The 25,850-nt window shown below is 45.8% G+C and overlaps 1 protein-coding gene across 4 annotated transcripts in view; it reads left to right on the forward strand.

Moving 5' to 3' along the window:
• The window catches only part of PLXNB1 (plexin B1), a 54,325-nt gene that overhangs the window by 8,623 nt on the left and 19,852 nt on the right, over positions 1 to 25,850 (forward strand). For 3 of the 4 annotated variants that reach the window (XM_062637310.1, XM_062637291.1, XM_062637315.1), the window contains exons 3-14: positions 9,251 to 10,394; positions 14,405 to 14,587; positions 15,012 to 15,140; positions 16,736 to 16,836; positions 17,549 to 17,681; positions 18,374 to 18,530; positions 21,270 to 21,378; positions 21,473 to 21,581; positions 22,184 to 23,047; positions 23,475 to 23,600; positions 24,673 to 24,795; positions 25,697 to 25,790. In XM_062637310.1, the coding sequence (XP_062493294.1) occupies positions 9,261 to 10,394; positions 14,405 to 14,587; positions 15,012 to 15,140; positions 16,736 to 16,836; positions 17,549 to 17,681; positions 18,374 to 18,530; positions 21,270 to 21,378; positions 21,473 to 21,581; positions 22,184 to 23,047; positions 23,475 to 23,600; positions 24,673 to 24,795; positions 25,697 to 25,790 (3,262 nt within the window). In that variant the 5' untranslated portion in view covers positions 9,251 to 9,260. The remainder of the gene's footprint in view (positions 1 to 9,250; positions 10,395 to 14,404; positions 14,588 to 15,011; positions 15,141 to 16,735; positions 16,837 to 17,548; positions 17,682 to 18,373; positions 18,531 to 21,269; positions 21,379 to 21,472; positions 21,582 to 22,183; positions 23,048 to 23,474; positions 23,601 to 24,672; positions 24,796 to 25,696; positions 25,791 to 25,850) is intronic. The other variant, XM_062637299.1, reaches the window with a different exon arrangement.

The following is a 25,850-nucleotide window of genomic DNA, read 5'->3' on the forward strand; positions in this document are numbered from 1 at the left end:
GGGTCACAGTGCTGTCCTCTGGGAAGCATGTGCTGGTAGCAACAGGTCTCCTTCTGCCCTTCTGGAGGGCATCCTGCCAAGGGAAATAGACTCTTGAGGCAGAAATGATTACATGGAGAAGATCGTGTGCTGGCCTGGCTGTTTCTGGATGGAACAGTTGGGCATTTCTGTTCTACAGAAATCAAAACAGACTCGCTAAGGCAGCCAGTGGCCTGTGGAGCCAGGGCTGAGAACAGGAGGATCCTGGCTGAGGCTGGGGAGAGGTGCCTGTAATGCTAGGGAGGGCAGTGTGGTTGGAAGGCGTGCCTTGTTTGAGGTGGAGGCCGGTAAAACATGAATCACATCTGTTTGAAGTAATGGTGAAATCCCAGATGAAGGTTTTCTGTAATACCTGGCCAAATAGTCTGGTGTGCTTCAGCTTTCCTTTCTCCATGGTTAGAACAGACAGTCCTGACCTACTTTTAGCAATAGCAGTTTTGTTCAATGCTACTCATAGACTCCCAGACTGGTTTGTGCTGGAAGGGACCTTAAAGCTCCTCCAGCTCCAAGCCCTGCCATGGGCAGGGACCCCTTCCACTAGAGCAGCTTGCTCCAAGCCCCTGTGTCCAACCTGGCCTTGAACACTGCCAGGGATGGGGCAGCCACAGCTTCTCTGGGCACCCTGTGCCAGCGCCTCAGCACCCTTACAGGGAAGAGCTTCTGCCTAAGAGCTCATCTCAGTCTCCCCTCTGGCAGGTTAAAGCCATTCCCCTTGACCTGTCCCTGCAGGCCCTTGTCCAAAGCCCTTCTCTGGGCTTCAGGCACCGGAGCTGCTTTAAGGTCTCCCTTCAGGAGCCTTCTCTTCTCCAGGCTGAAGCAGCCCAGCACTTTCAGCAAACGCTCAGCTGTACGTACAGCAAACACGTGCTATCTGATTTGTTCAGTTTTCATCAAACATTTAGCAGACAGGGAAGAGCTGCTCCTGGAAGAGGACTCTTGGTGCGTTGAACTCAGTTCTGCCACTTCTATGCACTGTGGCTGTGGCCTTTCTCTGGTTTCCCAGTCTGCTTCACTGCTGGGTTATGCATTAACTTCTGTGCTGCGCTGTCAGGATTCAGTTAGATGCTATCTAAATATTAATATGATAGATAGTGCCTTCAGAAATAGCCATTGAGGTTAGGTTTCCAGCTTCCTAAATATGCAATTAGGCAGGGCTGAAGTTACATTCTTTATATTTAAAAATAAATAGAATCTCTAAATGTAGCATTAAATCAGATGTTTAAATAGAAGTGTCATCCTGGGGCAAATTGCAAAGCTCTGTGTAGCTCAGTGTCCTGTCTTTGACAAGATCCAGAAGCAGATGCTTAATGAGGGCTGTAAGAAACAGGGCATGTATAACGTGGTGAGTTTGTTGTTTTGCCTCCCCTTCTCCTGTTTGACTCCTTTATCACCATCATCAGTTTAGGCCCTCTTTGGCCAGGAGTTGTATCTAATCGTGTTATCTCACCTACATCTATTCTCCATTAATTTATATAACCCCTCTTCTAACTTGTTTATGTTTCTGGTCTCCATGACATCCTGCAGCATGAGCACTACAATTTAATGATGCATTTAAAACGTTATTTAAAGTACTCTGCATCCAGTGGCAATATCCTTGAACTGGCTTAGTAAAGTTGCCTGTAACTCTCTTGTTTCTGCGTTGTAAGACACGGTGCTCACTTAGTCCGTGGTTTTCATCTTGACACAATGTCGTATTTCAGATCTCTTAAGTTTTCCATATCTTCCCCCTTGTTTCCTTGTCCATCTCAAGTCCTGCCCTGCTCAGCCTCTCCCTTATATGGAAGCTGCTCCATGCTTTTGATCATCTTTGTTGTACTTTTTCTCATTCTGTCTCCTTTTTCAGATGTGTGCCTGCAGCATTGAGCAGCATAATGGTGATGCGTGCTTGCTTTCCTAATTTGAAGGCTGTATTTGCCTTTTTGCTTGATACTAAGTACTGAACTGACCTTCCAAAGTTCCAAATTAGTAACAGCCAGTCAGGATCCCATTTTGTTGATGTTAGAATATTTTGTGTTGGTTCTGGTATTTATTAACATCTACGATACTGTGTAGTTACTGAGGAGCATATGGGTGCTGTTACTTCCTACAGTCTTCTTTGAATTTGGTTGTGATTAATAATGTTAATAAAATTTGCCACTTCTAGGCATTTCCCCTTCACAGATCTTATGTGAACATACAGAATAGCACAGGTTGCAGAGCAAGTTCTTGGCCCATCTCATGGATAACCTTCCTCTGATGGTGAAACTCCTGGTTCCCTGTCTTTTAACTACTTAGTAAATCATGATAGGGACTGTAACTTTAATTCCACAATTTTTGTTCAGGAGCCTTATCTTATAGTTCTTTTAAAATCCATTTAGTTCATATTAAACAGTTTTAAACTGGCTCTTGGCTCTCAGTTAACTGGAAATGGGAAATCTGCTCTTGGAATTTCCTGGGTACTGCAAGGATTTCTCTCTGCTCCAGTATTAGTCTATGTTTTGATCAGTAATTGAGTTCTTGAGCTTCTGCAAGCCAATTTATTTCTGCAGCGGGTGATGGGCTTAGATTGATGTGGATTTGTATAGAAACAGTGGAATTGTTCAGCAGGGTGAATGGGATGGGTAACTTTAGTGAGCTCTGCTTTCCCAGCAGGGTTCTGTTAGAGCTGCATTAAATGTGTCTAGGCTCCCTGGCTATACTTTATACATTAAATGCTAGAGGATGGGGTAGATTTTTGTAACTAGTTGCCTGGAAGAATATCTGAGTCAGTTGATTCAACTGGATGTAAACTTGACGTGTGATGTGGCGGCAGGAAGAGCAAGAGGTTCTTGGGCAGGTAAGTGGAGGGCTGGTGAGTCAAACTGGAGGAGGTGACATGAAAGCCAAAGGGACAGCCTGTCTGGGTCAAGTACTGTGAAAAGGGGATGCTCCTCTAGGTCAGGAGCCTTAAAAAAGAGATGTTGACAAACTGAAAAGGGCTCAAAGCTACAGGAAAAATGAGTTATTTCTGGCTGAAGAGGCTCAGGCCACCTAATGTGTCATCCAAAGGATTACACGTGGCTGCAAACTGTGACTGAGGAAGGCCCGAAGCTGGCGGGACGTATAAGGGAAGGATTGCCTTGTGCTTGTCTGCCCTTATACTGCTTCTTAGGCATCTATTATTGTCTGTTACTGGAGCCAGGGTTTCTGTGTAGGTGGGCCTCTGTCTGAGTTAGAATAGCTCTCGTTATCTTCTTGCCCAAGGAGGATTAAGAAGAAGGATTAGTTTCAAACAGTTGATGCAAAAGGCAACTAGAAGCTGCTTTGACTTGGGAGATGCTGTGACAAAATGACAAGGCATTCTACCTGGGGTGGGTAACCCTTGGGATCAGTTTGCTGGCTTAAGGTGGGAGTTTCTGTTATATAGGAGCCCTAAGAAATCCTGCTTTCACTGGAAGACTTCAGTGAGGAGCTTGTGGGCTAGAAAAAGGGATTGCTTAGTGGTGGTCTGTGATTTGATTATGCAGGAAGTTGGAGCAGATCCTAAAGGACTCTAATCTTCAAATACACTGGCAGAAAGTTATCCTTTGGCTGTGTTAAGATACTGAGAAGCTAACAGCTGATTTGATTTCCCCTTCAGAAAGCATATATACACATGGTACTTGAGTTCACTTTTTGTTAGTGTTTGAGGGTGGTAAAGTGAAAAGTCAACCCTCAATTTACAATGACAGAATACCTATGAAGAAAGCTTTTGACAGCAAGCAATGTGTGGTTGCTTTATATTCCTTGTAAATGTTTGTGTAGTTTGTCTTGATTTATGAGAAGTTTACTATTTAACACTGTATTAATCATTAACTCTTCATTAGCCATTTGTACTGCAAGTTTAAACTAGCATTCATGCATGCAAGAGAAAAGGTCGGTTGTGCTCAAGCTGGTTAGGGAAAATACCTGTCCACTATCAGCAATTCATTCCAGTATGGCTAAAATTACTATTTGGATAGGCCCAGGGGTACAGAAATACTTCCTCCTGTTTTTCTAGAGAACCCTAAGCATCATTAATAGTATGACAAAGTTGAAAAAATACTTTGTGCAGCATTGGTTTAGTATAACTACTCCAACCCCCATGCAGAAAAGTGCATTGTAGTGGTCAGTACTAGTTATCAAGGGTTTAGAAAACATGATTTTCCCAAGTGTTTAATAATGCTGTTAATCCTGTATCCTAAAAGGAGAGGTTTTGTGCCACCTTCCCTCACTGTTTCAAGTGTGATGTTTGGTCTTTAGAGGGGTGTTTTAAACTCATTTTGACCTCAGCTTTGATGTTAATCCCATCTGGTATAACAGAGCTCCCTTGTCTGTGCCAGTCCTGCTCCAACAGGATGGCTTGGACTTGGGATTCTCCTTGGGATCAATTTTAGGTGGAAAAAGAGAGGTTTGTGTTCATCTCTGCCTTGCTGCAAGTGTTCTTAAACAGCAGGGCAGGGAACTGGCCTGGTAGTGGTGAATAAGACTCCTAAGAAGATGTATTTATTTAATGGGAACGTCAAACAGCAAATCTCCGAGTGTATGAGACTTAGAAGGGGGCTGTAATTCAGAGCTTTGGTGCAGAAAACACAGCGGTGGTCGTCTTCCTACTGCTGGGTGATTTGAATGTGCTGGAGCACAGGGGTCATGGTGCAGCTGGAAGAATTATGCTTTTAATGTATAAATCTTCTGCTGCTCTTGCCGTGGGTTGGCTCTGCAAATGGTACAGTGGGAATTGCAGGTGCACATTTCAGGGACCTGCTTTTTTTCCAAGGATAATTATGCTGGATTTGGTGTTGAGTATGAGATCTAGCTTAGAAGTCGGAACACTGTCTGACCTATCCGTGTTGAGGGGGTTGGATGTGGTATTAGGGAAATAATCTGTGAGGATTGAAATAATCTTATGTGTTGATAACGCTTAAGGGTAGAATGTGTCCAAACGAGTTCTGGGTTTGTTTCTTTAATAAATGAGTAAAGTCTCTGAGAGGGATACGTGAGGTCAGGGAGGTAAAAATAGTGCTATGGAAAACATGGTCTTATTTCAAATTCCAAGTAACAAAATAGTGCCATTGCTTCCATGTTCTTGGTTGTTGTTTTGTGGACGTGATATAAATATTCTATGGCAGAGCTGACTAATCCCCTAGCCCTTCTGGTGTGATCCAGATTAAATAAATGAAACTCAGTACTATCATTTGTGTATTAATATTTTGCAGTTCGTTAGAGGCAGTGTTCAGGGCATTGTCTGGAGCATTTTCCTCTTTAACAGGAATTCATCAGGAAAAAAAATGGACTATTTTAAGAGAATTTTCCAGCCTTGGCAATTGCCTTCAACGTTAATTAAAGGCTACACGTTTTTAGTGCAATCTGTCTGTAGCAGCTGTGTTGTGTACTAGCAATGAACACAGGAAGCGGAATGGTTCAGTAAATCCATAAAGAGCTCAGTAGTGTAGCCTGTCATGAAACCATCAGATTTAAATGTAGGTTATCCTCCTCCTTCCTGTCCTCCTAGAGAGGTTGTGATGGGCTTATCTGAATAGCAAGAATAATAATGGTGGTGATGCCCATGCTTGAGAAACAGCTTGGGAAACTGAATCCAAAACCACTGCTGGCTTTTTTTCCTCTCAATTTCCATGTAGGACATGAATGCTTTTCCCTACTGATAGCCACACACTTGTGCTCATTTCTAATGTATGTTTGCTCACCTAGCAATAAATACAAGTTCATTTGCTAATGGCTTTTCAGCAAAGAGCAACAAATAGCCTATATTCAATGTTTACCCATTGCACAGAGCACTTAGAACTTGCTTGCAGAACATCCTGTGCTACCCTTTTTTCTGTCTTCTCAGCTGCCCTCAGCTCTCACAGAGTCATGAGGACGAGATGGTAGTTTCTCACCTGAAACACCTTTGGGGACTAGCTCTTAATAAAGTGGCTTCTAGGGGGATATTGGTGACTTGAAGAATAAGATCTTCAGGTCAGAGGTTTGACCACAGCAAGATTTGCTTTTTGTTATGCTCTGCTGGAATGAAGGGCTGGTTGCTCTTCCAGTCTCTTTCCAGTACAAGTGTTCCAACAGCTAAAATGCTTTCAGTGAAACATTAGGCAGAGATTCAACTACAGATCAAGGAGCTTGATCGATCAGTGTTGTTACAGTGGTGTCATATGCTGGGTTTTGAATCCAAATACTGGTGGCATGTATAAATGTTGTCATGACGGTATGTGGTGGACAGAGCAGAGTCCTGCAGCTCGTAGGCATGACCTCTAGCCAGAAAGCCAGTATTTCAGAATCCATATATTCCAAATTCACATGCCAATTTTACTGTGTAAGTGCTGGCATAGGAAGGTCGCATTAGTTAGAAAGATTAGAGATTCCTTTAAAGTGGTGTCTTATAATGATGTCTTGTGATCCTCAGCTGCTTCCAGATCAAAGACTTTCTTCTTGTCAATGTGGCCCTGTCACGCAGTCAAGCTCCTGCTGTAGGATGGTCATCAGCCTATTGTTTTGTTTGCAGGCATTTTAAGCTTTGAAACTGAGGAGACTCCAGACAGAGTTGCACAACAGGCTGTCGTGACAACTGCATGATGGCAGCGCAGAGGTACAGAGAGATTTGTGTGGTTAAGGAGTTCCTTGGATAGAGTTTTCCCCAATAAAAGTGGGGAGAACATACAAAAATAACTCACATGTTGGAGTTGGAGCAGGGCTGCTTCTGCTGATGCAGACCTGAGGTGATAGAGTCAAGTTAGAGCTCCATCCTTCAGTGTGCATGTATCTACTTGCTGGCTTTATAAATACCTCTCATCAGGCTTCACAGATAACATCTCCCACACGATGAGGACCTGCGTCAGGTGCTACAACACACTCTCACCACCCTGGAAGGGAGACTTCAAGGGTAGTTCAGCACTGTTTGCAAACCTGGGTGAAGCAGAGTGTGCAGTAGCAGTGAGAGCAGAAAACACCAAGTGTCCATTATCGGGGCGAACAAAAGCCCTAGTGTGCACGTAACCCAAACACTGTGCTGGTACGTATGAATCAGTGGCTGTGTGCTAAGGAGGAAAGCTGCCAGCCTACAGCCAGCATTCCTGCATCCGGGAATATCCTGACAGTACTACCTACTTACCAACAATAACCATGTGAAGTGGAGCATTTCCAGAGCTTCACAAAGCCTATATTTAATAGTGTGTTGTATTTATAATGCCTTCCATCCGTTGGATTTCACAAGTAGACTAATCCTCTCAACTGGGCTTTTAGTCGAGCAAAGGTACCAGTTTTGCTGAGAAAGGAGCTGGAAAGGAGACTTTTGTGGTTTTTTTTTCCAATAGTAGTGGAATAAAAGATGGATCTAGAGCCTTACAGTTATAGTTCTCACTATTGCTCCTGTGGTTTCTGCATAGTGTGCTGGAGGTTTTACAGAACAAGTGTAAGGCACAGTTTGTGTGGTGAAAAGCTTGTGACCTAAATTGCTGAAGTCCTGCAGTAAATGCTGGGGTAGTCTTCTATTGAAATACTGTGTGCTCTTAAACACTTCTGGGTTAATAGCACTTTGAGCTGACCAAGAGGATCCAAGAGGAGTGATGCTGTAGGAGGAAAGTGATGATAGCTTTCTTAGCTTTAACTACAAAATTAACAGCACCTTGGGTTGCCAAAACGAGCACAGCAGGTTACAGCCAGTTCTGGGGGTGGTACTGTATCCATCAACTATGTTGAGCCTCTGGCCCAGCTTGGCATCTGTGTGTAGCTTTGATACCTTGCCTGCAAGAGGGAGGGAAGGGAATAGATTCACAGCTGCATCACCACCCACTTCTCAATTCAAACAAGGTGGTACTCCTAGTGAATGAGGAGTGCTTGCAGCTGCTGTCCTTCCTCCATGGAGAAAAGCTTTCATCTAAATGCTGCAGGTACTTATTACCTCATTTCCTCTGTACTGTGAGTTTCCCTATGCTGTTCAGGACAGTGGTTCCCATCTGTGGCATGGCTTGGGTGGGTCACTGTAGATTTCAAGAGGGGTTGATCTACAGTTCTAAAGATCAACCCCTGGAGAGGAGCAGAACTGGTTCCCTGGTCTAACACCCACCGCATCTCATCTTGCCCTGCCTGCACTTTGAGAGACAGGGAAGGAATGGAGCATTGTCCACAGAGACGCATGTTTAAATCAGCTTTTAAAGCCCTGCTAGAGGAGCTGTGAAGGGATGAGTGCCAGCAAGAGACTTCTCCCCCAGAGAGCACAGTAACAAGTGAGCAGGATAAGGTGGTCTCCCCTTTATCTGGACATGCCATGTAGCTGCACAGGGACTGGCTTGGCAGGGCTGGGAACAGACTGGTCTTCAGGTTGTGGCTGGAAGCTGCTATGACTGACACCTCAAAGGCCTCATCCTGGCATCCACATCCTGCTTGGGTGGGTGATGCTCAGTGGCAAAGATGGCACAGGGAGGTTTCTTCTGAAGCACGAGTGGAAGAGCCTTAGACCCAGAAGATGCTGTTGATAGCCATAAGTGATATTAAAGAGAGGGATTAATTATGATATCTAGATCAAATACAGAGCAAAGGAGTTATTAGTTCACTCAGTGTTGGAACCTAGGTACAGTTTATTTAAACAATGGTCCTGCAGGTTGTGTTTGTCTTGGACAGTGGTTTGTTTTACTGTGGTGTTGCTCATTCATATAATGTATGCAGTGTGCTGGCTGCTATTGGAATGTGGTCCTGTCCTGGAGAACTTCCAATATAGCAAAGAGTTGTGCAGGACTCAGGTTAAATATGGCCCTTTTTTTGATGTTACAATGCTTCAATGTTTGAAGCACCTTCTGTCACAGCACAGATAGGACCTTTCTCTTTAGCTTACGTCCCTGGATTGGTGAATCTGTGCTGTGGAATGTTTATTCAGCAAGTTTAGTACAAGTCCTGGGCTTGCAAAGAGAAGCTTTCCCCAGAGCCACCCAGCAGTCCCCAGGAAAGCCCCCAAGAACATGACTTGAAGTATTGCAGCTTCTGCTGAAGATGCTGTGCCTGTCATCGTGGTGTGGAGATGATTGAGTAAAGTCTCTGATCCTCTTGCAGACTTCTTTCTGTTGGTGTTCCTGCAGATGTCCTGTGTTGGCTCTTTTGTGTCTAGCTCTCTGCTTTCTGTGGTTATGCATGCCCTTTTTGTCCGCTTCTCATGAGTGCTATTGAAGGATTTGGAGTGTTAATCTTCACTTCTCATTTCTGAGGAGTAATAACAGCCTTTCCTCTCTTGCAGAGTGTTTACCATGCCTCTGGGAACGTTCTTCCTTCCTGTTCTCTGTTTCATGGGAGCAGCAATTCCACGGGGACTGCCATATGTCACGTTCACGCGCAACGCTACGAAATTCCTCCACCTGTCTATGGACTTGGAGTCCGGGGCCATTTACTTGGGAGCCACCAACTTTCTCTTTCAGCTGACATCTGACCTGCTGATGAAGAACATGGTTCAGACTGGACCAGTTCTGGACAGTAAAGACTGCCTCCCCCCGGTCTCAAAGCTGGAGTGCCCTCAGGCACACCACACCGACAATCACAACAAGCTGCTGCTAGTGAACACAGTGCAGAAGGAGCTCATTGTGTGTGGCAGTGTGCACCAGGGGATCTGTGAGAAGAGGAGCCTCACGTCCATTGACCATGTCCTCTTCCGACCAGAGAGCCCTGGTGACACTCAGTACGTTGCTGCCAATGATCCCAACATCACCACTGTGGGACTCATAGCTTACTCAAAGGATGAGGTCCCCTTGCTGTTTGTGGGACGAGGGTACACAAGCCGAGGAGTTGGAGGGGGGATTCCTCCCATCACTACCCGGAATCTCAGGGCCCATGGTGGGGATGTTCAAGCAATAGACTCTCACTCCATTTTCTCCTATGAAGAAACAGCAAAACTGGCTGTGGGCCGGCTCTCAGAGTACAACCACCACTTCATTAAATCCTTCACTTACCGCTCCAGTGTCTATTTCCTATTCTACCGGCGGGACCTCAAATCTCAGTCCCGTGAGTACAAGACCTACATCTCCCGAATCTGCCTGGATGACTCTCACTATTACTCGTATGTGGAGTTACCTCTGCTCTGCCAGAGCAAAACCAATACCTACAGCCTCCTGCAAGCAGCCTATGTCACCCGGCCAGGAAAAGGCTTGGCCCATGGGCAGCTGGACACCGAGGGAGAAGTGCTGTTTGCAGCCTTCTCATCCTGGCAGGCTTCTTCTGGTAAGCTGAGTGAGGAGTCTGCACTCTGTGTCTATGCTATGGAGGAAGTGGATCGCCTGACCAACTGGACTAGGGATGTTTGCTACATGAGAGATGGGAAGTCAGAAGAAGGGACAGAGGTGGCATATATTGAATATGATGTCAGCTCCAACTGTGTCCAGCTGCCCGCAGTAAGTGGCTTTGGCCCTTTGCTAGGGTAGAGAGTAGTCTATAGCATGTTCTTGTGTTGTTTTGTGTTCCTGAAGTCAGCCTGTTTCACTCGGATGTTGAAATCTGTTTGGGTTAAAAGCCTTTGGGCTCAGGCTCTTTCTTAGCTGCTGCAGCAATGCAATGCAACAACTGTTGCATCCTGTTGAAGTACAGTCTGTCATTGCTGCTGCAGCTCTCTGCCCCACATGCGTGGGTTTACTTGCAGAGGGAGATGTGGAGATGTGGCCATGGGGAGAACATCTGATGTGATCTGACCCTGGGGCCTGTCTCTTGGTAAATACCAGGCAAGAGCACTGAAGCTGCAGTTCAGGTTGTTATCGCTATCTTCATCTCCCGGTCTGTACTGCATGGAAGGAGGAATATGTGCATGTACAGTTGTGTGTTGGGAAGGGAATTTAAGGGGTGTGCTGGGTCCCTGTTGCTTATGGTGGGGCACACCTCACAACAGCTTCCTGCAGGGGAACCCAGGAATGAAAAAGAACATAAGCAAAACTAAGTGTCAACAAAATCCTGATTTCCTATAGACTGCATTAGTCCTGCAGAATTTTGTGCCCAAGGAGAACCTGCTCCTGACCTGGCTGCTCTTTGTCTCCAGTGCTGTAAGAGGTGATAATCCTCCTTTAAACTGTACCACAAAGGCATGATGGGAAGTTGCAGGATAAAAATGTGAGCTAAAGTGGCTGTGACCCTGAATCCTTGCAGTGTATCAGCCTCGCTGGTGCTGTGGTATCAGGGTTGTGACACAAACACAGAGCAGCAGCATGCTCTGGGGCGGTGCTGAATGCCATGTCCTGGTATGAGGCTCTGTGGTTGTGAGCAGCCTGTTTTCACCGAGGGCGTTGCTAGTCCTTACCATCACAGCCTGTTATCTTGTATCTTCCTTCTTACAGAACCGGCTGTCCAGATAATTGCCTCTTCCCAGCCCTGTGCTACAAAGAGCAAAGTGGTACCACAGAGCTTTGGAAGTCTCTGAGGTTGGATGTGTAGTCCAAAACCAGTCCTGAAATTATGGTTTTCCTTTCGAGAGCTACAGCTGACTGTAGAATACTTGTGGGACAAGGGAAGAGTAAAGAGCAGGCTTGGAGGGGGATGAATGTAGGGTCAGGAGGAGTACATAAGAGTTGGAAAGCAAGATGCTGCCCAGCTTGATGTCCTGCTTTCACTGTATTTCTTAGCCATGCCCCATGTGTGCTTTGTGGGGGCACATGGGAGGAATTGTCACAGGTGATTTTTAGGGCACCTCAAGGGAGTTAAAAGCCAACCTGGTGTGAGTGGTAGAAAAATCCTGCATTCAAAATGATGTGGAGTCCCCCTGCACTGTTTGATCCAGCGGAGAAGTGGGTACACAGAGGGGGAGAAAAAGCCCAGTCTCTGCTATGCCATTCCTTGCTCACGATCCCAGGGTCCCAGCTGCACGGTTTGGCACTAGTGGGCCGACCAAAGTATAGCATCTTATTAGCAAGTGTGTCCAATGATATGTAAATGTCCCCACAAACTTCATCCTTCACCATTCAGTACATGGTAGCGGTTGTCATTAAGATTGTATCTAACAACACATAAGGGTCTGTGCCAACTCCAGCCGGCTCCATTCAGTGCTGAGTGCAAGCAGCTCTCAATGAACAGTTTATGCAGGAACAGTTTTAACTCTGTTTCAGTGGTGGCAGCCTGTGTTCTGTGTAAGGATAATGCTAATGAAGTTCATGTTTTTCTGCCTCCAAACCAGCCTGTGCACCCTTTTCCCTAGTTAGCACTGCCTCCAGTTTTTAGCCCGTCAGAAGAAGCTAAGATTGAGTTTTACAGTTCAATACAATCTCAACTGGAAAAAAAAAATGCTTGTTTTTGTAAGGATTTCAGCATGAGTTCATTTGTTCAGTTTGCTGGAGATCTTTTAGTCCTGGGAAGATCCTTTTAGGCCTGGGAAGGCTGCATATTTTCTGTGGGTGTAGTTTTCAAGGTGTGTAACTTGTCCTTCTGCACCGAGCTTTCAGTCCCCTTCATGCATGGGTATAGATTTGTCTTATTGCTGCTTCCTACCTGTGCAGTGTAGGAAGCACACACCAGAATTCACAGGTATAGCTTCATCCAAACTTGGTGCGCTACAGTAGGAGAGTGGATGATCCCCTCTGGCAGGTTAAAGCCCTTCCCCTTGTCCTGTCCCTGTAGGCACTTGTCCAAAGAATCTCTCCAGCTTTTCTGTCAGCCCTTTCAGGCACTGGAAACTGCTCTAAGTTCTCCCTAGAGCCTCCTCTTGTCCAGGCTGACCAAGCCCAGCTCTCAGCCTGTCTTCATAGGACCATGCTAACTGTATAAAATGCTTATATCAATTTACATAGAAGCTCTTTTAATTGTTTTAAGTAAAAAAACATGTTGGTGTGATTTCTTATGTGTAATCACTGTGTCAAGTCTTGCTTCCCTGCTGGGGTATCAATACATCAGAGAAGTCAATAGAAGTCAGCTGGTTAAATGTATTTTACTGTGGGATTACCATAGACTTTGTCAGAAGCTCCTGATCATATTTAAGTTTCTCCAGGAAGCAGTCAAGTGTTAAAACAAGCAAACCCAACAAAAAAAAAAAGAAAAAAACAACAGAGAAATGGGAGGAGAGGATGGGAAAGGGTGAGGTTTTCCAAGGGGTTGGCAAGAGGTGATGAGTAGATACCCCAGGAATGCCACGTTGTGCTGTTATCACTGACCTCCATTGGGGTCAGCTCTATTGCCTGGTGCCATATGGTACCGTGAGGCTCAGTGCTGCCAAATGCAAAGCCATGGACATCAGACAGAAAAATTACATAACCCTGCTCTTGAGGAATCTAGTTCCTGCTCATGTGGAGTCTGAATTCAACTATGTTGCCCAAAGCAGGAGAGAGATGGAGCCGCTGTAGACTGCACAGTTAATGCCTCTGCTCCACACGTAGCTTTGTAAGAGTGATTAGTAAGGGGCTGGGGAGGGGAGTGAAATGTTATCCATAAGGGATTACATGATGAAAATCATTAATCTATACATGCCACATTGCTTGAAACCAAGCCACTGATTGATTTAATAGATGGTGGGGTTAACAGTAATTGCTGAGTGAACAATCCTGCATTCAGTGTCTGAAAGGGTACCATAAAAGTGGACACAGAACAAGGTGTCAAGAAAGATACAAAGCAGCAGAGGAGCTATCCTAGACAAGACTGAGTTTGTTGCTTAGGAGAAAGATGAATCATAATGGAGTATCTTCTTTCTACACATACAAATGGTTGGCAGCTTTCATTTTCTCTCTAGAATTCAGTAAGTGAAGGACTGTGGGACTGGGAGGGGTCCAGCTGGAACAGAAGGATGACTGGTTTTGCACAGAGATCTCACAAGACCAGAACTGAAGCAGTGTGCAGAGACGACTCGTTTTGACTTCTTCTGGGTCTCTGGTTCTATGAGCTCTGTGATTTCTCAGTGCTCTTTGGAGCAGGCTATGCTCCACCCTGTGTTTATGTACATTCTAATGCTTCGGGATTCTACTTCAGCTTAGAATTTGTGCGTGTTACAACAAAACCACGTTAATTATTGGAGGCGATGCTTGTGACCAGGTGGTTTTACCCTGGAAGCAGGGATTCACCTCCTTTTGTTCTTCAAAAATACAGTGAATCTTCCCCAAAGCTGCATAATTGCAGTGTACAGCCACTAATGGTGTTTGGAGATTAAAAGTTTAGTAGAGTTTCAATGCATTCCGTTACTGATGCTGAATGGACCTGCTGAAATGTCTTCAGGATTCTGTGAGGGTACAAACAGCCAAACATAGCTAAACTAACTATTAAAAGCTGGTATTTTAGTCTCAGTTAAAATGCTTAGAAGGGTTCAAAGCTGAATTCACTTCTGGGGCATCTGTTGAAGGAATTTGAGTGGAAAGGGATGATGGAAGTGTTAAAGCTACTCATGTTCCTTGTATCCAATTTTTTGTACTGATGTCCCTGTTCTTTCCATTCCCCAAAAAAGGATACCCTGTATGCATACCCCTGTGGCTCTGACCACACTCCCAGCCCTATGGCCAGTCGGGTACCCTTGGAGGCAGCCCCACTCCTGGAGAAAACAGACGCCCGTCTGACAGCAGTGGCAGTGAATGTGGAAGATGGGCACACCATTGCTTTCCTGGGAGACAGCAAAGGGAGGCTGCACAAGGTATGACCTAAATACAACAGGAAGCCGAAAGGATAAAACTGATCAGGGATGCTCAGGTGGAAGGGGAAAAAAGGCAATTTCTTTTGTCCCTTGGGAAGTCAGGTTCCTACCAAAGGAACTGTCATTCTATCATTACTATCAGATGGTCTTTTCTCACACTGTACTCACTGTTGGGAATGTGAATGCCCCAAACAGTGGTCGTGGTACCTTTGCTTACATCTGCACTGAGCCAGCATCAGGGCTGGTGCATCCTTCTGCAGATGTTGCTAGGCACATGCTTCCCGTGCTGAAGTCACTGCATTGAGATTTTGGTGGAGGTTGAACTCACACACAGCAGTGGTTCCAGCTTGTTCCTGATATAGGACAGGTGTCCCCAACTCCTGCTGTGACACTTTGTCTGCGTACAACTGTGACTCTCTTGCAGGTATACTTAGGAGCAATGGGAGATGCACACATATACGCTTCTTTAACTATCCAGTTAAATAGCATGGTGAGTGGAGACCTGCTGTTTGACCAGTTGCAGGAGCACCTCTTTGTCATGACCCAGTCAATGGTAAGAGCAATAAAATCCCTTTCACAGATGAAATGAAAGCATTTGTGGTCCAGACATGTTACTGATGGGAGCTGGGAAGGAAGAGAAGCAGTGTGTACAGCAGCAGCTTCCTTCCAGTCTGGCTTACAGGGATGGGGACTGGCCTTCTGAAAAACTGGAGGAAGCATGAAGGAGTCTTGCTAGTCTCAGCCACAGACTGTTTTGGGGTTCACAAGTAATGTGACCTGTCTTGGTTTTACAAAAGATTCAAAAGACAAAAAGGAGGCTTTGTGTAATTAAAACTGTGCCACTTCTACTGGTTTTAATCAATGACAAGATTAAGCTGTTCGTCTGTAGGCAGGTAACCTACAAAAGCAGAAATGTGTGGGAAGTATCCTCAGCAGAGGTGTGCTTTGGCTAGGCATGTAATAAGTCTTGTAGGTGAAATTATGCTGTACAAGTTGCCATGTGAGGCACCTTTGCCTCTTCTCCTGCCTTCTGTAATACTGTTTGCGCCAGCGGCAGATGTAGAAGAGTCATTCTGATGCCTCTGACTCCTGGAATATTGGTGTCTGCTGAGTAAGAAATCCTTTATTTGAGAGGATTTGTAGAGCACCACTCATATCAGCTCCCTGAGCTGGAAAGAAAAGGATCCTTCTAGTAAAGGGAAATAGCCCTTGAGTTACTCTGAAGGAAAGAACAAACATAAAATGAGAGCATGCTGGCAAACCACTGCTTCCTTTCACCCCCACCCCAAGCACTTTGAGATACTCAGAACTTCTCTAACGCTTCAAAGGAAGAGTTGAAATCTGTGAGTGGAAGACGGTGAGGGAAATCTGAAATATATCCTTTCCAGTAATTGTTCTGTCAATTAAAAAGCATAAATTACATCCTGTACTCAGCAGAAGTAATAGGTTGGGGATTAGAAGTTGGCATTTTGAAGTAACTGACAGGGTAGTAGCTGGAGTGTAGAAGCGGATTAAAGGGAGGAGGGCAAGAGGCTGAAATCATCAAGGCTAGTAAGTTTAAAGCAGAAGTGTTTTGCAAGTAAAAGTTACCCCCACATACCAGAAGGTTTTTGTTCCACACTGATCAAAGCTGCTTGCTCTACTTTCAATCAAAATGATAGCTCTGCCACATAGAGCTGGGCAATAGTGCAGGTACAGTCAGAGCCCTTAGCCAGAGCTGCTGTCTCCAACTTGTGTCACCTGCATGTCGGAGAGATGATGTCCCGTGACAGAGTCCAGAAAAGCAGAAGAGTGAATGGTGTTCAGTCTGTTCTTTAACCTATTTTGTTAAAATACAGATTTAGCACAAATAAAGTCTCCTTCTTTCAAAAAGTGTCAAGGATAACCCATTAATAGAATACACATTGCTCATCTCAGTGCCTCTGGGCAGCCTGGTGTTTACATGTCATTCACCAATATGTGAAGTGGCCATTCAGATGGGCTCTGTGAGCTTGTTCCTGTTTCCTTTGGTTTTATCCAATATTGGGGATTAAGAAGTTGTTTCAGTGAACATGGAGATGATGGGACTTGCTAGTTAGGTAGAAGAAGCCATAGACCTGGTGCCTGTGCTGTGTGTGGTGTATTTTCACTGACTGCTTTTTCTGGCAGGTGGTAAAGGTTCCCATACTGGAATGTTCCCTGTACTCGGACTGTGAATCCTGTCTGGCTCTGAAAGATCCATACTGTGGCTGGTGTGTCCTTCAGGGACGGTAAGATAGCTCCCTGTTGACCTGCAAGGGTTCTGGAGAGGGATAGTGCATAGGGATTGTCTCTACTTACTCTGCTCCTTATGTCTGTGTGCCTGAATTTAGTTTATTTTTAGTTCCTTTATGGGATGTCCTCTCTAACTTACTACCGCTCTATCTGCCTCCCTAAAACACCACTGGCAGTAGCACACAAGGGTATCTTTCCATTGCTTTTTTGGGTCACCATTCACCATGCTCCTGTCCAGTGGATTTCAGCCTGGTTTTAGTCTGCTTGCAGCTCAAACTGTCCCATTTCAAATGTAGAGAAACTGTGTTCTCTCTTCTTGTGTCACTCTCATTTAGCACTCTTCCACTTCTTGCTGCCCTACTGATGTTGCTTAATGAGATATGGTTTATTCCAGTGTGCCTCTCTGCTTGCTGGCTCTGTCCACCTGTAGAATGCCGTAGGAATATATGGATTTAATGGGAATATATATTGCCAGATATATTTTGGCAACAGTTCCTCCTGTTATTGAAAGTGGTGAGAGGCTGAGATTTGTGTCTTGTGTAGCAGCTCCCCCAAGACTCTAGCAAGTGACTAGACTAGACTCTAGCAAGACTCTAGAGTAGTGAGAACTAGAGAAGACTATGGGATGTAGAAGATGGCCAGTGTCAGTTTGGAAGCTGAACGTGTCCCCTTAGATCTCTCATAGAGCTTCTTGCTATTTCCCTGCAGGTGCACCCGTCGCTCTGAGTGCTTGCGGTCCAGGTTGAGTGAGCAGTGGCTCTGGAGCTTTAACTCTACACAGCAGTGTCTGTCTGTCCAGTCACTAACTCCAGCCAATATCAGCAGAGAGGAAAAGAGAAATGTGAGTGGTGTTGATCCTCTGACGTTCAAACATGTAGAGAGCCCCCTACAAACTGAGGAGTCACAAGTTTTCCTGTTGCTTTCAGTGGGGTACTGAATCAGAGCCTTCAGTCACATCTGCTTCACATAAGGGACTTAACAGCTTGGCTGTTCCAGGAGATAATTTCATTGTTTTTTCTCTAGGAAACTAAATGTCCTTGCCTTCCCAGAGTTCCTGGGTATTCTGGAGTGTTTGGTGGCTGCTTGGGTGAGGTCCCTCCTTGGATTAGTATCTATAAGGTGCTGTGGTCTCACAGTGTTCTGACACTTGCTGTCAGGAAGATCTAGAAGGAGTTACCCAAAATTTCAGCTTCAGTCTGGCATCTGGGAGCTGGCAGGAAAGCTAAGAAAGTGCTGCACTGTTCTGAAGCCTGATATTGTGTCAGGAGGTGGCAAGAACCTGTTTTATGCTACAGACTTGGGCAAAGGGGGAAGTTGCCAATTGCTTGGTGGGTGCCAAGTTCAGTTTGGGAATGGCAAGAGACAATGATTTGGAACAGTCACTCCTAGGAGGCATTATAGGAGTATAGATGTATATGTAGATAACTCCTTCAGGGGGCTCTTACTTTGAAAAAATAGAACGAGAAAATTAGCTTAAACAAAGAAGAATAAGTTAGAGGGCAGATTACTCACTGGATACTATTGAATTGGTAGATATTCCTGGCTATCTCGGACTTACCTTCCCTGCGTGAGGAAGAATTTTACTCATGTTACTTTGAAGATTATGAAAGCCCAGCAGTGCTGACAGAGTCAGGAATCATGTGTCCTTCTCCAGATCCCAGCCGAGCACCAGCTTTGCCAACAGGAGCAGGTCAGTGAAATGCTTTAAATGGAGCATGATAGCTGTGATACCATTGCTGGGAGAAAGTATGTTGTAGGTCTGTCAGATTGCCAGGATTAACAGCCACGGATATATGTGGTGTGTCAGCAGGTGTTCATTTCATTCTTCGTAATATCTGTTTGCTTTCTACTTGTGTGTCACACATCCTGTGCTATTTTGGGCTGTTGCCAAATTCCAGTGCCAAATTTTGGTAGTTGGAAAGGAGATCCTGCTCGAAGGGTTGTGTGCAAATCTGAACATGAGCTGAAATGCAGTCTAGAGTGGTGGCTGGTTTGGCAGCTTTGTCATATATCTGGAGAGAGAACTCTCTTAAGTACTCAAACCAAATGCAAACATCCTCCAAATCCCTGTAGTAGTGGGAGAAGGATGTACATGTAAGGGAAGGAGAGATCTACAGTCCTTTAAGTTAGAAATGAATCTGCAGTACTCCACAAAGTCAGAAAATACAGAGTCAGCTTTCTATTACTGCAAACAATAACTGGCTGATCATTGCTAATTGGCCACTCTAAAGAATATGGGAAGTTCTCAGTTTATAGTCTTTGCATTGGATTTTACCCAGCCTGTGTGTGAGAGCTGCTCTATTCAAAGAGCTCATTCATCTGAAGTAAAAGGCAGGTGCCGGTTGGAAAGCATTCCACACAATTCACCAAAGTGGCTAAACAGATTTTCCATGGAAGTATGCAGCTGGCTGATAGGTCTGAAGCAGTCTCCATGGACATAACATAACATGACAGCAGAACCCAGCTAACACACTGATTCAGTCTCAAACACCTTCATTTTTCAATGGTCTCCATTCAGGGTCATCAAGCAGAGGGGGAAAGGGCTTCATGCACTGCCACTAAAGGCAGAGTGGGTAGGATTGGATTCCCTGTTCAGTTCTGCACATGTGGGCCTGGATTTAAGCACAGTTGTGAAAAATCAGTAAAGCCACAGTCTAGTTCTCATTATTCCAGGCTTCAGATATTCTTACTGACTCCCTTGTAAGTCAGTCTTGTTCTCATTTCAAGACTCCAGAGATGCTTTACCTGAGCCACTTTCACATTGCATCTCCAAGACTTAACAATTCGCTTTTGTTTTCTAGCCTGAATTTGCTCATGGATGGTTTGTGTCCCTTTGATCTATTTGTGTTGTCCTTTTGCTTCCACAGCTCTAATCCCACTCAGTGAACTATGGCCAGGCATTCTAAGCACGGAGTTTTGCTGTGTTAACTTTTGTGTTCTTTTGTTACTCAGACTTCCTCTCTCCATCCCTGTACTGCTAGCCCTTCTTTGCATGGCTTCTGTGCTCTGCTAAGATGAATTAGAAGCTGGTAACCAGAATCAAACACTGTTTTCTAAATGAGGTTTCATCAGGGCGTTAGATAGTGGCACTTTCTTATTCCTACTTATAATACTTCTCCCAGCTCACTAAAACATTTGCCTGCCTTTCAGCTTTGTTTTAAAGGTTGCATACCAGTTCATCTGTCACTTTAAGCTGTTGAGCTTCAAGTTGATAGCAGAAACTCTTGCTCTCAATTTGCAAGTGCTCAACCTCATGCTCTGTACCACTGAACTGCATTATTGGCATCATGGGAAATACTGGCCTTTTTGGAGAAAGGAATATTTATAAACATGGTGTCATATCTCCACAATCCTGGGAGGTGTTAGCCCTGCCACCACTGCCAAATGCAATCACCCCTGTGACAGTGATGGGAGCTGGCAGTACTGCAGTGACTCCTGCTCCAGCTGCCTATATAATACCCTGATTTTCTCTTAATCATGGGTTTCCATGCACACCTCATCATCAGCTGATTTACTGGCATGCAGCTTCACTTGCCATCCTGTCAGGAGCCCAGCTTAGCCCTGACTGATCCTTCACCACACATGTTGGTTGTTTTGTGGTGATTAGGGTTTGCTTGCATGAGAAGGCCTGAATTCTGTGAGAGGAATGATGGACAAGCTTCTAGTTACTTACACTTACAGCAAACTGTCCTGAGAAATGGCAGCTCCTGGAGTTGAGCAGAGCATGCAATGTGGACCCATTATTTGGGAAACCAATACCCAACTCTGAGGACATTAGTCTGGAACAGGATTAATCAGCTGGGTTAGTACTGCCATATGCAAAATTCCTCCTTCAGCTCATGCTATCAGCTGCAGTTAAGTTTTGACCATCTCTGCAGCTCTTTAGTCTATCAGAAGACAGTGATAGTCTTTTCCCAAAGAACTGGGCTATCCTGAGGCTTCTAGTTGACATGAGACCTGGATTTAAAGCAGATAAGCTTTCAGTCCTTGCAAACAAGATTACAAGTCTTAAACCTCTTCCGTGACTTCTTAGTCTGGGCATAGAACAAAGCTCTGAAGATAAAGGGCTATGTCAGTTCTAAGGGTTTGTTTTTCCTTTGGATGAAAAAGGAAGACAATCATCTTTGAGCCTGGAATGTTACATCTTCCTCTAATACAGAGATGACAGTGGAATTATAGCAGATGAAGATGGAAGACTAGCTTTCTGACTAGCCTTCCTTCCCATGGGTTGGCAAGAGCTGTCATAAAGTACTCCTGGCAAACTTGTCCAACTTGATTCTAGTGTCCGTAGGATAATCCAGTGATTGAGATGCTAGAGGAATCTGTCTCCATGTTTGACAGTGTCTTTCCTGGAGCATGCTGAGTCTCTTAACAGTATGGCAGGCTTAGAGTGGCTCCATTTCTAAGAAACTTTTGTTTTCATTTTCAGATCATGTCACCATAAAGCTCGTAGTGCGTTTCCATGACATCTTCATTGCTTCTGTGGACTTCTCTTTCTATGACTGTGCTGCAGTGGCCCTGCTGTGGAAGTCGGCACCGTGAGCACATGCTTTTTCTTCTCTGTAGTTCTAGGGAGGGTGGCTCTCCCCTGCCTGGGTCATCTCAGCAGCTGCTTCTCCATCATTATTCCAGGTGCAAGAAGTGTGTGAGCAGTCTCTGGGGATGTAACTGGTGCATCCAGCAGCACCTCTGTACCCACAAAGCAGCCTGTGAGGAAGGAATCATTATCTACAATGAAAGGGTGCGTTTCATACTCGGTCCTAGTCCTGTGTGCTAGAACAGCCTCAGTGAGATGCAGTGAATCAGATCTCAGGTAAATTAACAGCTCTCAGTTGCATGAAGCAAGGACGTGAGCTGCTGGAGCAACACAAGGCTCTGTGTGCCTCATGTTAAAAGGCCTTGCTAGGTTTCTGAGGAATTGCCATCGAATGAAGCAGATTGCCCTTCTCCTGGGGTTATCCAGCCTCTGTTTTCAAAGCAAGGGACAAGAACAAGCTGGCAGAGAGGCTGCAAGGGGGAAAGTGAAACAGATGCCCGGTTTGTGGCTGCCACAGGTAGTCTTGCAGTTCAGCGGGGGATGAAGGCAGGCAGACCTCCGAGTGGAGGTGAGTGCAGTAATCGGTGGGAAGAGGGAATGTTGCTGGATCTTCTGCACTTTGAGCATTCCCCAGTCTTATCCCAAGACAAGGTGGCATGAGATGTAGCTCTCACTTAAATCCAGAGGGTGAAGCAGCCTCTTGTGAGCACTACCACAGGAAGTAGTATGAAGTGTTTTCCTGCTTGGATTCTATACTGTTTTATTTTCTTTCTCTCTTCTCACCCCATGATGTTATTTTTCTCTAGGCCCAGATCCCAGCCTCAGGTGTGTTTCCTTCTTCAGCAGCTCCCCTCACCAAGTCTTCTACCACAGCCCCAACCACGGCCACAAAACCCATCACTCCCCCCATCGTGCGAGTGGTACCAAGCACTGTGCCCTCCTCAGAGCCCAACCGCATCACGTTCTCTGCAGCCTTGGACATGACATCTGAGCCTACGGAAACCCTCAGCTATACGTACTTGACTCCCTCAACTGAAGCAGCCTCTCTCCAGGCCATCACAGAATCCCCCCTGCCACCACCAGCAGACAAACCTGCTGTCACTGAGCCAGAGACAACTTCTCCTTCTGCATCTGTCCTCACCAGCCCATCCAAAAACATGGATCATGCAGCCTTGCCCACTGAAGGGCCAGCCACCGCCCAGGGGCCACAGCACACCAACCCACCCACCACGCTAGTGGGTAGCCCTCCGCACACCTTTTCAGCAGCAGTAACACCTTCTCCTCATGTCACCAGCTTGAAGTGGCCTCCGAGTTCTTTTCCTACCACAGAGGCACTGACATCTGCCATCCCATCTCCCCAAACTCCCAGCCAGGTGCCGGGGGGTCCTGCTGCCTCTGAGGATTCTCCTGGATTGCTGGGAACTGAACTACCTGCTTCAGAGCTCCCACCATCAGCTCCCCCAGAATGGCTGCTGGAGGAAGGCACGGAGCTGCAGGACACGGAGGACTGGATGGATTTGCTGCAGGCTGAGAATGACACATCTTCCTTCTCTGCTTCTACCCTTCTGTCGGGTGATGGGGATTCTTCAGAGAGAGATGTTCCTGACTTCCCCAGGATCCTTCACCCTGACCTCAACTATCAGTATGATGCTCCTGAGTTTTGGGAAGAGGTGAGTTGCTGGATTCCCAGTCTAACACTGTAACACTGAAATGGTCATACACATTGCAGGTCAAGTATTTCAGCACACAGGAGGGGTTGTGCCCTCTGAGCTTGTAGAAGCTGAGGGGTTGTGCCCTCTGAGAAGCTGTAATGTGAGGGGAAACAGCAGCCTGAGGAAGAAAAACGTGTGCGAGGTTCCCCGCTCTTGCAGAAATGCTGCTGGCCTGAAGGTGGCAGCTGCTGTGATGTCCAGCGTGTTCGCAGCTTTTTGCTCTTCACCTCTTTGTGCTCTTGTATTGCTTGCTTAGAACTTCATGGTAAAGCACAGCCGTGTCTTTGTTCAGGCAGGGCTGTTTCTCTGTTGGCATGTCAGGCTTTGATTCCCTGTATGAGAGTCGTGGAGGTCTCTTTCTCTGAAGCCATGTGTTTGGTTTCAGGATGAGGAGCTTAGCTGGGGTCCAGATGCATGTCCCTGTGTGCAGCGAATCCAGGGATCTTCACTGTTTCCAGTCAACGTGGCAAGGAAGATAACCCTGCTGGGAAAGAACTTCCACCTCTATCAGGTAGCTCACCACCATCAGCACTGAGAAACTGTGTTAATGCAGAGCACTCTGGGCACCATGTCCATTGCACTGCTAAAAATACACGTAAGCTGCAGCTGTAGCTCTGCCTAGGTTTCTCCTGTTTGCAGAAACACCTTAGGGGGAATGACCTAATTCTGTGAATAAAGCATTTCATAGCTGGATTTATTGGTGAGTAGGAGGTCCCCCAGAGAAAGGGAGAGTTCAGATGTGCACCAACCTGCTGCAGAAGATCTGCGTGCCTTTGGATTCAGTTGCACCTGTGCTGTAGTTCTTGGAATAACTTCCTGATGAATCTTTCCTGATTGTGTCTCCATAAGCTAAAGATAAGTCTCTGTTCCCTTTCCTCCTCTGGCACGTTCATGTTAATGTGGCTATTCCTGTCGTACCTGAAACTTCTGCAGTAGGGAAAACCACCCTTGAAAGCTATGTTTCTTGGGTGTGCCTCTGATAAAAATCATCTTTGCTTCTCAAGACAGAAGCCTGATTTAGTAACTTTTTACAAACAACTGCCTCAGAACATGCAGCCCACGGACTAATCATTACTTTATGTTAAACCTGACATACTGCACTGCTCAGTACAGAGCTGGTTGCAGATGCGTATCCATCTATTTTACAGGGAGTGTCTAAGCAAGTCAGTGGAACATGTACAGGAGAGAAAGAAGAAAAATGCACTTAGAGATTTTGAGGTGCAGTGGCCTAGTCTGTGTACTCCAGTCCTCATTTCCAAGCTAGTGTTTCACAGATACAGGCATAACTTCAGAGTCCCAATGGTTTTGCTTGAATTCCTCTTCCTGTGCCGAGTTCTCCCTGCACTGACAAACACGTGTTCCCTTGTGTTTTGTATTGGTTTGTCTTTCATTCATGGAGGCAGTGACAGCATAGAGAGCCTTGAATGTAGCATAGAGTTGGTATAATGAAGGGAATGAGAGGAGCACGCTGCTTGCAGAGTGGCTTTTTAAAAGGTTCTGAGTCGGAGAGGGAGGAGAACACTGTCGTGTAGTAGGAAGCTCTGTGTAGCTAAGAACTGGTGCCATGTCTATCTCCTCTGCAGGACCAGCAGTGGGACTATGAGTGTGTTCTGAATTTGGAGGGGAGGACAGTGGTGATGGATGCTTATGTGGAAGGAGAAGAAACAAACAAATCCCTCTGTTATATCACCTGCCAGATGAACCAGGTGAGTGCTTGGGTTAACATGCCATTTCAGAGCTCACACTGGTGCTGGTTTCACTCAGCAAAGCAGCAGGTTGGAAGGGAAGCTCTTTGCAAAGATATTTATGGAATATTTAGCACTATAGGGCCATCATCTGTGCTGCTGCTGCTGCCTGGCAGTGCTGGTATCTGCAGCTGGCAGAAAGATTGCACAGCCTGAGCCTCATAACCTGCATTGACAGTAGTATGGGATGATGCCATCTCTGAGCTGTCGCTCATCACAGCCTGCCAGGACTGTGCCACTTCAGCTTTAGCTTGAGGCACTGTTGTTCGTGGTTCTCTGGATCGTGACTTCTTCTGTGATGGTGGCTCTTTTGTGAAAAGAAGCATGCTGTTAGTACCAGGTTTGTTCTCAGTGGCGGAAGGTAGGCTGTGGATGGGAGGATTAAGAGCAAAATTACAACAGCCATGTACATTTCTGGATGATGTGTGGAATTTACTTAGGGCAGGGTTTGCAAGCAGAGGTGCTGTTTTCGGTTCACAAACACATATAGTTAAGGGAGAGGGACAACACAGGCTCTTGTGCCCATGAGCCCTGTGGACCAGTTGTAATTCTACATCTTCAGCACTACTGAAATTGCGTAAGTGCTGGATTGAGCAGTTTTCTGAGCAGGTGGCTTGGACATAGGAATTAGCCATTAGGAATGCAGACAGGGAGCTGGTCAAGTATTGTGAGCACAGATCTGTTTCCAGTGTTCATCCTAGTTAACTAATGCCTGCCACTCTTCCTAGAGCATTTGCAGGAAGCTCTGTCTAGGCTCTATGTGCCGGTGCACTGCACAGGATGGCTGCTGATGCTTTTTGCCTATTTAACTGGTTGTTTATGCCTCTCAAGTCATTTGTCTTGATGGTCTTTGTCTTTGCAGTACAGTTACACAGCGCCTCAACTCGAATTCAATGCTGTGGTGTTTGTGCAGAGGCAACGACACCTTCGAGTGGACAGTGCTGCAGATCTCCACGGTAGGAGCCCAACACCTCCCCAGCAAGAACACTGCAGATGGGGTGGAAGAGAACTGAAAC

Source organism: Pezoporus occidentalis, unplaced genomic scaffold (genome assembly GCF_034315485.1).
Source record: "Pezoporus occidentalis ecotype Australia unplaced genomic scaffold, CSIRO_AGI_Poc_V1 ctg114, whole genome shotgun sequence".
In the NCBI taxonomy this organism is placed as follows: domain Eukaryota; kingdom Metazoa; phylum Chordata; class Aves; order Psittaciformes; family Psittacidae; genus Pezoporus; species Pezoporus occidentalis.